Source organism: Prionailurus viverrinus, chromosome A3 (genome assembly GCF_022837055.1).
Source record: "Prionailurus viverrinus isolate Anna chromosome A3, UM_Priviv_1.0, whole genome shotgun sequence".
Lineage (NCBI taxonomy): Eukaryota > Metazoa > Chordata > Mammalia > Carnivora > Felidae > Prionailurus > Prionailurus viverrinus.
Genome location: NC_062563.1, coordinates 113,916,034 through 113,928,119, shown reverse-complemented (window position 1 = coordinate 113,928,119; position 12,086 = coordinate 113,916,034). Strand labels below are relative to the sequence as shown.

The 12,086-nt window shown below is 41.6% G+C and overlaps 1 protein-coding gene across 8 annotated transcripts in view; it reads left to right on the top strand.

Annotated features, from left to right (window-relative positions):
• The window catches only part of LTBP1 (latent transforming growth factor beta binding protein 1), a 410,698-nt gene that overhangs the window by 360,562 nt on the left and 38,050 nt on the right, over positions 1 to 12,086 (top strand). For 4 of the 8 annotated variants that reach the window (XM_047852622.1, XM_047852625.1, XM_047852623.1 and 1 more), the window contains 2 exons: positions 576 to 701; positions 4,202 to 4,345. The exons of 1 other annotated variant lie outside the window; for it this stretch is intronic. In XM_047852622.1, the coding sequence (XP_047708578.1) occupies positions 576 to 701; positions 4,202 to 4,345 (270 nt within the window). The remainder of the gene's footprint in view (positions 1 to 575; positions 702 to 4,201; positions 4,346 to 12,086) is intronic. 3 more of the 8 variants (XM_047852624.1, XM_047852628.1, XM_047852627.1) reach the window with 1 other exon arrangement.

The following is a 12,086-nucleotide window of genomic DNA, read 5'->3' as shown; positions in this document are numbered from 1 at the left end:
ATATTCTCTTGTGAATAAGTCAAGACTGGCTGGTTATGCTGCTGAACTCATCAGATTCTCTGTATTCCTCCCCCTCCTCCCACTCCTTCTCTCCTCCCTTCCTGGGAATGCTGTTGAGACTTGACCAAGGTCATCTGTAGGGTTGAGTGAGAAACAGCCAGGCAGGTCAGGGCTTCTGTCGGCCCCACCTCCTCAGATAGAACTGTGAGCATGGGCCACGATCCAAAAAGGGGACCACACTTTCACGTATTTCCCTTGTAGGGGAGTATACTGTCCTTGGAAATAAAGGGTAGAAAACATGTAGAAAATATGACCATGGCAATTACAGCAGTCATTTCCGTTTGAAAACATTTCCTGAGGCAAAGTAAATGTTTTCTCACAGAGCCCAACATTTGTCTATGAAGACATTTTCATCAAAACATTTTATTGATATGTAAAATGTTTTAAAAGTTCATTCTGTGTAAACGTGATCATCTCATGCTAACCGGGGTGTGCTGAGCACCTCTGTCTATCCATTAATATCTGGTGTTTGTCAGTCTGTGCTTTGTGTCTGATGTCAGATGTCTTTTTTGCAGATATTGATGAATGTGTAAACAACACTGTTTGTGACAGTCACGGGTTTTGTGACAATACGGCTGGCTCCTTCCGCTGCCTCTGTTATCAGGGCTTTCAGGCCCCACAGGATGGGCAAGGGTGTGTGGGTGAGTGTTTAGATTTCTTTCCCCAACGTGTTTCACATCCCCTCTCCCCCACTTAAATGTAATCAACACCAGGAGAGGTTGTAATAAACAAGGTAATTTGGGCAGAATTCATCATCATTTGATTTTGTCACACAATTTTGGGGATGCGCAGAAGGATGGCTTCTGAAATTGTTCAGGACATTAAGAACTAGAGAAGTAGGGCTTGGAATTTCACATATATTAAGAAAGAACATCTGTTGAAACTCAGCTGCGGGTTCGGAGCCCTTCTGGAAGAGTCCCTCCTGCACAGGAAATAGTCTGGTGTGTGGTGTAGCTTGTCTGTCTTCAAGATGTACCTCCTTAGGCGGTGTATTTAAGGAAAAGTGTTGGCAAGAGTTTCATTTTCCAGGAATGACACCCGTAAAATGATGCTTCGGATTGTGCAACTATATTTCTTTGGTCTGTCTGGGATTGATGGAGCTGGAAGGAATCTTGAATATCATCAGATGTCCTAGAACAGGGTCCAGCCCATGCTCAGATAGACAACATATTTCGTATTTCATTTTCTGATCACCTCTGATTTTTTAAATTAAAAAAAAATTTTTTTTAGATTTATTTATTTTTGAGAGACAGTGAGACAGAGCATGAGCAGGGGAGGGACAGAGAGAGGAGACACAGAATCTGAAACAGGCTCCAGGCTGCGAGCTGCCAGCACAGAGCCCGACACAGAGCTCAAACCCACGAACCGTAAGATCATGGCCTGAGCCAAAGTCAGACACTTAACTGAGTGAGCCACCCAGCCGCCCCAGCTCTGAGTTCCTTAAATAGCGTTCATTGGGAAACATTTGCAATTAGAACCATTAAATGAGAAAGAAGATAGGTTAAATTCAGAACATCACAGAATTTTTCTTTACCCTTACTCTGTTCATTTTCACAGCAGATAACGTCTGAGGAGGAGTTAGCAACTTCTTAGTTTGAACATCTGCAATTAAAAGCATTAATTCATTTCCTGTGCAGATGAAACGGGGAAAGCAAAGTCGATTTGGAGGTTTAGTGATGAAATCGCTCACTTGAGTAGTCACGGCTTTTAAACCAGCACTGTCATAATTGCTAGTTCCAACTCCGACTTTAATCTCCTTTGCGCTAAAATACAGGCAATAAAAGTTGTGTAAATATTTTGACTAAACAGGTCCTGTGATCTGGCTCCCACTTCTCAGCATCTCCGCCTCCTTCTGCACCTTTTAAAACCTCTTGTGGTTGACCATGCAACTGTGAAGTCACTGGACTGTTGTTTGCTCCTTTTGCCGGGAAGGGAAGAGCCTCCCGACCTCCCCTTGCTTGCCTGGGCTCATCCCACTTACTCCTGAAGATACTTTCACTCTTCTCCCAGACACTGTCCCTGCTCCATCATCTCTCTCAAGCTCAGCTCTGACCCCTCCTTCTGCTTCCAGCATACTTTCAGCAGGTGCAATCATAGTACTTACACACTTTAGGGGGAATTGTCTGTTTGTGTGTCCTGCCTCAGCCACCTTCCCCAAGGCCTCAAGATCCTGTGGTTGAGAGCCTTGTCTGTCTCCCCTGCCCGGGACTAATGTTTGGCCTATTGTGTGTGTGCAGTAAATTTTAACTGTTGCATGATGAGGTATATTAGGTGTCGGGCCACTGACATCACGCTGCTCCTGAGCCCCCGATTAATGTTCACTTCTAACCAGTCAGATGAGTGCACCAAACCCATCTTGACATGTCATTTCAGCCTACAAAACACCACCGTTAGAGAAGGAATATTTGTTATCATTTTATTGGGCTTCAGAGGTGTCATTTGCTCATTCACTCTCAAGAATATTAACTGAGCACCTAATATATGTACTTCATGCTGGGTGTTCTGTAGAATTTAAGAGTTGAATCAGCCCTGAGACCAAAATTTGGCCATGCTGTTTCCTCTTCTTGGATCCTTCCTGCACCCTCACTTCCCCCAAATCCCCACCAGCTCTGCTTATTACCCACTCATCCTTCATTTGGAACTTGGCTCCAATATCCTTTCCCTAACCCACCCCTTCACTTAAGGTCCACTGCTCCATCTGTTGTGGCCTGTGAGATGATCTGGTTGACTTCCCTGACTTGACTGTAAGCTCCATGAGGACAGGAGTCAGGCCATCATTTCCCCAGTGCCTGGCCCAGCGACGTAAACTAGAAAATATTTTTGGATTGAGTAAATTCATTCTGGTGGGAGAGATCTCAATAGTCGTGTAAATGATACATGCTAGAAAGTAGAAAGTTCCACTTGACATTTACCAAATTGATAAGTATGAACTGGCACATTTCTAAAGTCAATTTTTCTGGTCTAAATTATGACTGTCTGGGTTGATTAAATATGCCAACTCTCTGCTTTCCTTCATGTTATAATACCTTTTCATAAGCAAAACCCAGCTTATTAGGTTTATATCTGTTTATATACAAAGTGAAATGGAAAACTGAGGTAATTATCCAAATAAGTCAAGATACATAAACTTTTTGTCCAATTAACTGGGTATAGCAGGTGAAAATAAGATCTTTTCCCCTGAATGATTTGGGTAATTGCTCAAATATTTAACTTTGTATAAACCATCTCAGAGCACGCTCATGAAAGCTGATGTTTGTACATGTTTAATGCATAAAATACATGAGCATTTCAGATGTCAAGTCAGGTACTTTGTTGAATTGGACATTCATTAATAAAATTTCTTTGAAAGATACCAGGTAAAAGGTAGTATTGGGCAAGGTCAGACATTAGGATTAGCCTTTTTTTAGGGCTATGTGTTTGTATAATATCGAATAAAATGTACTCATTAGTAGATTCCTGGACTGTGTTTTAATTAAGTATAAAGTCCAGATGAAAAACACTTAGCAAAATAGAAATTACACTGTGGAACACCCACAGAATTTTTAGAGGCACGGTCAGTGATAAGTTACTGGAACACTTTGTTTTATGCGAATGATTAATGTATGCTGGCGAATATTTACAGGGGTCTTTCCTTTATTCCCCAAAGGGATACACAACCTGAATTCTGGTTGTAGAATTATGGACATCTTGGCAGCTAGAGAACTGTATTTTTAGTTATATGAGTAGATTTAAAGCAATTTTTTTAATGAATGTACGAAATGTTATTTCTGAAGTGCCAGTTTTGCTAATATTCCTTGAATTTAAAACTGAGAGTACATTGTCATTTCATTTAAGACCTCATTATGTCAAAAAGTCGAGGAAGAGAAAGTTACATGGTCAGAGTGTACATGCAATGCTTGATTCCTTTAAAGAGGAATTGGAATTTGGAAACGTTGCTTTGTGTTTTCACGGTCCTTTTACACAAACCAAACGGTGCAGCCTGGCCTTTAGGAGCCCCTTCCCCAGAATACTAGAAGGGTTTGATTGCTCCCTGGGGACCATTTGTGACCAGTGGCCACCATGAGCCCTGGCGCAGCTGGTAAAACAGAGAGCTGTCAGGGGTGAAGCACACATCTGACTTGATCTGTGCTCCCTTTTCCAGATGTGAACGAATGCGAGCTGCTCAGTGGGGTATGTGGTGAAGCCTTCTGTGAAAATGTGGAAGGGTCCTTCCTTTGTGTGTGTGCTGATGAAAACCAGGAATACAGCCCCATGACCGGGGAGTGTCGCTCCCGGGCCTCGGGAGGTAAGTCACAGTGGCTCCTCCTGGGGACTTGTACCTACACTGGTTTGGGCCAAACACTCTGGGAGTGAGGTAAGAAATAACCGAATGTTCTGGCACACTGCTGTCTCTGGAAGCTTCCATGCTTTTTCCGAGCCTGCCTTATCAGTGAATTAGGATGTGGTCAGTGACAACTCTGAGCTAGATGGCCTCTCTTGTGCTTTCCAACCCAGAGACGCCATGTGTAGGGTAAAGGATCCAAAATGATGAGAACATTCACTGGGAATTGCTTAAAACTCAGAGAGAGCCATCAGCTCAGGGTTTAATATGGCATCATCTCATTAGGTTGCATAATCTTTCTTTCTTGGCCCTTGGAGAAACGTGTCTTGACACTTCTCTAAATTAAAAGCAACATATAGGCCTCTCAGGATCTACAAAGACTTCCACTTGGAATACTTAAGGTGTTTTTTCAGAAATTGGCCCAGAGAGTGGCTGTGTTTGCATTCATTTAAAATTTGATTTAGTCTGTGTCGTCAGGGCACAAATTGAAATGGAGAACTGATGGTTTTCCAGATAAATTAATCAACTTCCAGATCACTCTCTTAGTTTGTGCCATGTAGCTATAGCCTGGTTATATTTTAACGAAAGCAAAAGACCAAATGATCATTTGAGAGCCAAATAAAATGAAACATTGGCCATTTGACTTTCTTGCTCAATCTAGGTTGTTTTTATCCATGTGTCTAAGAGTGCTCTCACTACTTCTCAACAGGGCACACTTGTTCTGTATGAAATAACCATCTTTGCAAGTAAAATGAAATGCAATTTAAAAATATCTTCACGTACACCTATTCTTCTTAATTGTTAGATATAGAGGGGAAGGGTACAGAATTACAGAATTACACAAAAAGACGATACAATGTGTAATTCAAAAACACTGTCTGTGAGGGGGAAGAGGTGATGTATTGCTGGAGGGAGGGGTTATTCCTCGTTCTAGTGACCACCTCTGTGACACATGAGCTGTAGAGAGAACACTTTTCATCTTAGTTGTTCCTAAAATAGCAAAAACAAACACACAGTTAAAAACCTGGCTGGCCCATAATGCGATTGGTTAAGTAACTGCCTTTTCCTATTTGTCTTTAGTTCCATAGAGGAGTGCCTCGCCCATGGTATGATGGTGAATTTATAGTATTTGACTGAAAGATTATAGTATTATAGCATCATTATTATAGTAGAGTATAGTGTACTATATTATAGTATTATAGTATTTGACTGAAATAATTCACATATCATCATATTGTACACTCATTAAATGATTCCTACGAACGTTACATAGTCCAGATAAATGCATATAGTACAATGTTAAGTCACAAAATGGACTGTTCCAGTGATTACAGTCTGTGGCAGGAGGGAATAGGAGGACACATAAAATAGATAATTATTGGAATTAATGGAAATTTTAGCCTTTTTTTTATTTTCTAAATTTCTTATACTACCTCAAATTGGAATAACCATGGTGGTCTGCGATTTTCCAGCTGTGTAAGCTTGGGCATATCATTCCACATTTATGAGGTTTGGTTTTCTCACTTGTAAAATAGAAAGGTTTTATTTACCTCACAGAATTTTATGATTTAAAAAAAATATATCCTATATGTAAAAGGCATTTGTTAATGGCAGAGTACTATATGAAGTATTAAAATAGTAAGCTATGATCCAAATACTTAAGGGATATCTATTTCTCATCCTTTTATGATCTTTTCTGAAATGGTGGACCTTTTTAACTATGTTTTTTCCTAGATAGGTATTTTTTTGCTGGAATGTTTCAGCAACATCAGGGAATGGTTCATTCATTTCACGTAGATTCAGTTTATGTAAATATCAAGGAATGGTTCATTCACTTCACGTAGATTCAGTTTAGGTAAATGTCTGGGATCCTAAAGTTTGTTCATTTCTTTTTTTTGGAGATTAATAGTACCTTAATAGGATCGTGAGACCATCTGAATCATATTTGGTGAACTGGAGTAGTTCATCATAAATGGCTTCTTAGGGACGCCTGTGTGGTGTAGTTGGTTCAACACCTGACTCGTGATTTTGGCTCAGGTCATGATTTCACGGTTTATGGGTTCAAGTCCCACCATCAGGCTCTGCACTGATGGTGTAGAGCTTTCTTGGGGTTCTTTCTCACTCCCTTTCTCTCCACCCTCTCTCTTTCAAGATCTCAAATAAATAAACTTGAAAAAAAATTTTTTTAACTGCTGCTTAAAACTGTACAGTGTGTAAGCTTTGTTCCTCATCTTTTGTTTTTAAGCTTTTCTTTAATTAAGTCCCTAATATTTGCTTTGCCTTTTTTCCTCCCTTAGAGTCCTTGCTCTCAGCGACTGACTGACTCTTTCTGGAAAGTTCTTCCAGTCAGAATTCACTAAGTACTGTCCTGCGTTTTTAAAGAACTTGGTTTTGAATACTCAGCTTCATAAAGCTGCCAATAGATACATAGTTTCTCCTTCCTCTTTGTATCTAATCTTTTCTTTTATGGTTTCTTACATATTTTCCCCATAGTTCTCTGGCTTCTGCTAAATATTATACATACCCAGTTGTTTTTATTGGTCCATGTCAGTATAATCTGACTAATTTATCTTGTTTCTGGCAGCTCTACCATACCTCAATCTGCAGAGTTCCTGGCGAACTGTAACTGATTATATGCAGCCTTCAGATTGTCTATGATGATATCTTCATCTGAGCAATTCTCTGTCAGGGTCCTGAGAGGCAGGCCAGCTGTCAACTGCAGGAGGAGACTTCTCTGCCCGACTTGAGCAGGGCTGTTTAATTGACCTGCCGTTTGAAAAGGCATTTGAAGCTAGGAATCCTGGAAAAGATAATATAGTTTCTAAATATTTAAATTTTCACTTAAAGCGTATCAATGTACATTCATTTGCTAGTCTTTGAAGGAGGGCCGAGAACTTGTTTTGAGTACAAGTCCACTCTTAAGAGTCCTGCATGGCTTGTCTTGCATAAACTACATTACGCATGATCTCCACCACCTACTTTAGAGGGAGAAAGAATTTAAAGGCCTTTGCCAAGTACGTGAGTGTAAAATTCCTCTAGATTTTTATCGTTTTTCTCAATTTTTGTGTAGTTGTCTTTTTTTAACGTTTATTTTTGAGAGAGAGAGGCAGAGACAGAGACAGAGCATGAGCAGGGGAGGGGCAGAGAGAGAGGGAGACACAGAATCTGAAGCAGGCTCCGGGCTCTGAGCTGTGAGCACAGAGCCTGATGCAGGGCTCGAACTCACAAACTGGAAGATCATGACCTGAGCTGAAGTCGGATGCTTAACTGACTGATCCACCCAGGCACCCTTACAGTTGTCTTATCCACACCTAATTTGATAGCGTTCCATTTACTGAATCAACTTTAGTCTTTAACTTGTTCTATAAACAACTCCTCGCAATTCATACTTTATTGGTGTATATACTGTTTAATTATGTAATTACAGTAATTAATACACTGGCACAGAATGTTTGAGAATAATCACAGATGAGTCTTGGTCAGCATACAGCTCAGCATGTGAGAGCAGGAAATGTGTGCTTCTGCCCAAGAGCAGCTTCCTGGCTGTGAGCATTCCACCTGCTGTGGGCACAGGCCTGGGTGCCTTTCAGAGGGCAAGAGAACATTGGTTAACGCAACAAGTTGGTTAAATGGGGGCCATCTAGAAGAGTTTGTATCCTACTCCAATCAAAGGATCTGCCGTTACACAGAACAAAACTTTTTATACCAAATTTAAGTGAGGGTTTTTAACAAAGATTCAGAATAATTTAACTATATACATTCTAGACCAACAGCTCAGATCTCATCCTTCCTGAAAAGTAATTTGGAAAGGAAAGATGAATTTGCAAGAAAGATGAATTTTACTAAGCTGCTAAATTTCCCCAGGTCGGAGGGGATCCCACCAATGAGCAGTAGCACAATCCACAGTGGTATCGTACTGAAGACAGAACAGGAGCTAAGGGGTGATGTCAGGAAGGCAGATTGCAGATCAGTGCACAGAATTTTCCAATAACTAGGGATAGGTAATGGTCATGAAATTATGGGTGTTTCCCTAGATGTGTCCCAAAACAAGTGGGATACCCACTGGTCTAAGGGTACCCCCTTCCCAGCAGGGTATTGTACCAGGTACCCTTTATGGTACTTTTGAATTTTAATGTCCTAGGGTTTTTGTTTCTAAACTACTTCTTGGCTCCCACCTAATATTTTTTAGGTCTGGTCTAATGGTTTTCACTGCCTGGGCCTTTGGCCACTGATTTACATTGTTGTACATTGCCTAAAAGCACCTGCAACAGAAAGAACTAAAAAATGTCCATGCCACTCATCACGTGTAAGAGGGTATGGATATGAAATATAGCCTGATGCTTTTATTTTCTCAGTGCCTGTGATAATTGCTCCATAAAAACTTTATGTCCTCGGGCACTCTAAAAGAAGCAGTAAATATGTGGTCTTGGCAACTGCAGCCTTCAAGCCTTACCCACAAAATGCTGCTCTCTGTCTTGATTGGTGCACAGAGGAGACTCTGGGGTAGGAACTGAGCTTATTTTTAAAACAGAAGGTATAAGGAAAAGAACACAAAAAAGATATATGTTATAATCGAGGCAGGTGTTCCTCACTTGAAGAAAAGCAAATAAACGAGATCAGAAATTATACAACATAAACTGGAGTGATTATTTGCATTATAGAAGAGTTGTTCTTTATGCAGTTTATTGCAGCGTTTTCTTAAATATCCATTTTTCTCTAATGTATTTGAGAGCTTATTCTCACATCACAAGGTAGAGCCTAGGCTTCTACAACTAGGAAGCACCTTCATGGTTTTCTAGCCCAGCTCCTGTATTTACCTGTCAGGAAGCCGAGGCCCAAGGAGAAACTCTGAATGCTCTTCTTAGGGTCCCACAGCTAGGGCTGTGCGGGAACCTAACCCCGGGATCTTTTCCACTTTGCCATTCCCCTTCTCGAGGCCGAGGACCCCATGACTCCAACCTCTAACAATTGGCTTCCTGGGGCACCTGGTGGCTCAGTTGGTCCGGCCTTTAGTTTTGGCTCAGGTCGTGATCTCTGGGTTCATAGGATCAGGCCCCATGTGGGGCTCTGTATCAGGAGTGCAAAGCCTGCTTGGGATTCTCTCTCCCCCTCTCTCTCTACCCCTCCCCTGCTCACACTCTCTGTCTCTCTCTCAAAATAAATAAATAAACATTTTTTTTTTAACTGGCTTTCTTTTTGAAAAAAAATAATGCATGTGATTTTATTTAAAACAATGCATATTCTTCTCAGAAAATTGGCTTATACGAAAATATATCAAAAATGAAAATCCCCCACAGTGGCACCACCCAGGAATAATCTCTGTCACCGTGCTGGCCTCCAGATTCTTTGATGGGGACCTCCAGGCTCCACCTACCTCCACACAACTGTCCCCCATTTGATCCAGGGCCCCCAGGCTTGTCTGCACAGAGCGCCTTTCCCTTGGGCCAGTGGAGAGCACCTACATGCTAAAGCCATTCGTCTTGCTGCTCATTCCTTCTTGTGAAACAACCGACCGTGGTTTCCCGTCTTCCCTCCTCCTGCTTTCCTTCTGATTGATTTAGGACATTCCTTCCCCCATCCTCCTCCCTCTTGCTCTGGTCTTTTTCTTTCTCGTTTCCAGACTCTTTTTCCTCAGCCCAGTCCTTAAATAATAATGTCCCGGGGAGTTGCATGTTTAGGCCTCTTTTTACTCTCTGTTCTTCTCTTGGGATATTTAATCGTCTTCCCTGAGTCAACTCTTACTTACGTGATACAGCCTGCCAAGTATCTTCTGCCTCCGCCTCTGTCCTCAGAGCCACACTCCTATTTCCAGCTGCCTATTATTGGCCCTTTCTCCCAGGGTGTCTTGTCAGTGTATCTGCCTGAAATTATCCCCAAACCAAATTCATTACCATCCCTTCTCCAACCTGTGTTCACTCATTAATTGCCAAACATCAGTCCTGGAAATCCTGACATCACACCTTAATTTTTATCCCCATTCATCCAAGCCTCCAGAACATTCTGCCAATTCTATCTCAACAGTGTCCTTCAGCTCTCCCTACTCCTGTGTTACCACTGCCCTGGGCCAGTCCTTCAGCAGCTCTTACCTGGATCATGGCGGTAGCTTCCTGACTTCCCTCCATCCCCTCCCACCGATTCCTCTTCCTCGCTGTTGCCACCATTGATGTTTTCAAAACATGAATCTGGTTTTATATTTATTTTTATTCAAGATTTTATTTAAATTCCGGTTCGTTAACATTCAGTGCAACACTAGTGTCAGGTGTAGGATGTAGTGATTGATCACCACCTACAACACCCAGTGCTCATCACAAGTTTTAGCTGCTTATTGCTGCCTACAGCGTGAAGTCCAAAGCCACTGGCAGGGCGGCAGGACCCTTCTACTCTGCCTTACTCATCTTTGCGTCCCCTGTAACCTTGCTCACTGCCTCACCTATGGCAGACACTCACTACCTCTTGAATCAAACTGCGTCTCGACATTCAAGAGTGTATCCCCTCTGTATTTATGGTGTCATTCCCAGCTAGTTCTGTAGAATTAAGTACTGATTCGTTTTATCAGAGATAGATTGGAGGCCACACTTGAATGAGGAATGATCTATTTATACTTCCTTGTAGGGTGGATGGTTCCTTCATGTGTTTCGGTTAAATAACAAGTAGAACAGAAGAATGAAAGCGTTTCCCTGCTGTCAAGGGACACGTGTAAATCATCCTCCTGATTCTGACAATTGAACTCAAAGAGCATCCTTGTTCTCCTCCTAGAGAGGTCCGCTACAGGTTTTATGTACGTACATATTTTTTTAAAGGCAGGAAACCACATATAATATCATTGAACTGTTACATTTGGCGGAGTAGGGTTTTTTTTTTTTATGTGTTTAGTTAACCTGTAAAATAAATTAACATTGAGACAGTTTTTTAAAAATAATTTCTGATTAGAAAAAAAGACCTTCGATAGGAAAAAAAAAATGAAAGACAGTGAGAGCATAGTATTTAAAATGCAAACATTGTAAAATGCCATAAAACTCCTGAGGTCTTACTGTGTATTTGTAATGGATCTATACTATAAATGTAGGTAAGGCTAGGGAGAACATACTCATTTGTTGGCGGGGGGGAGTTGAATCAGGTTTCTTCCCATGTTCAAAGAGCATAGAAGAATTTACTAATTACCAAACTGTGCGTTTACTTTTATGAAATTTTTTACTTGCTATATATAAGATGTAAAATAACATCTGAGTTTTTAAGTGAGGAGATGTCCGTGTTTGAATGAACTGATGGCAGTTGATGCAAGTGACAGACTCCAACTGGATATGAGCCATTGCATGTTCTTGAGACAGGAGATGCCCACACTGGTGCGGCAGCAGTCATTTGGGGCCCTGGCATTTGCTATAAATATGGCCCAACGAGGAGGGGTTGGTACATTTCCTTTAAACATTTCCTGATATTTTACCTGTCACCTCAGATGTGGCGTTACTGTCCCAGTCATCTTCACAGGCCCTCACACTGCACCTGTGACAGCGTTTTGCCACGACACTTGCTGCTGTGACATCCGGCCTCTTCTCTGTCTCCACGGGCGCCACCTGCTCACATGTCTCTGCGTGTCACACCCGTTTTTCTTTCTCCACGGAACGTCCTTCTTCTTTCAGGAGCCTCCTCTTTCACCCCGGTCTTGTTCTGACCTTCCCGGTGTCCAGTCCTGTCTCCATGAATCACA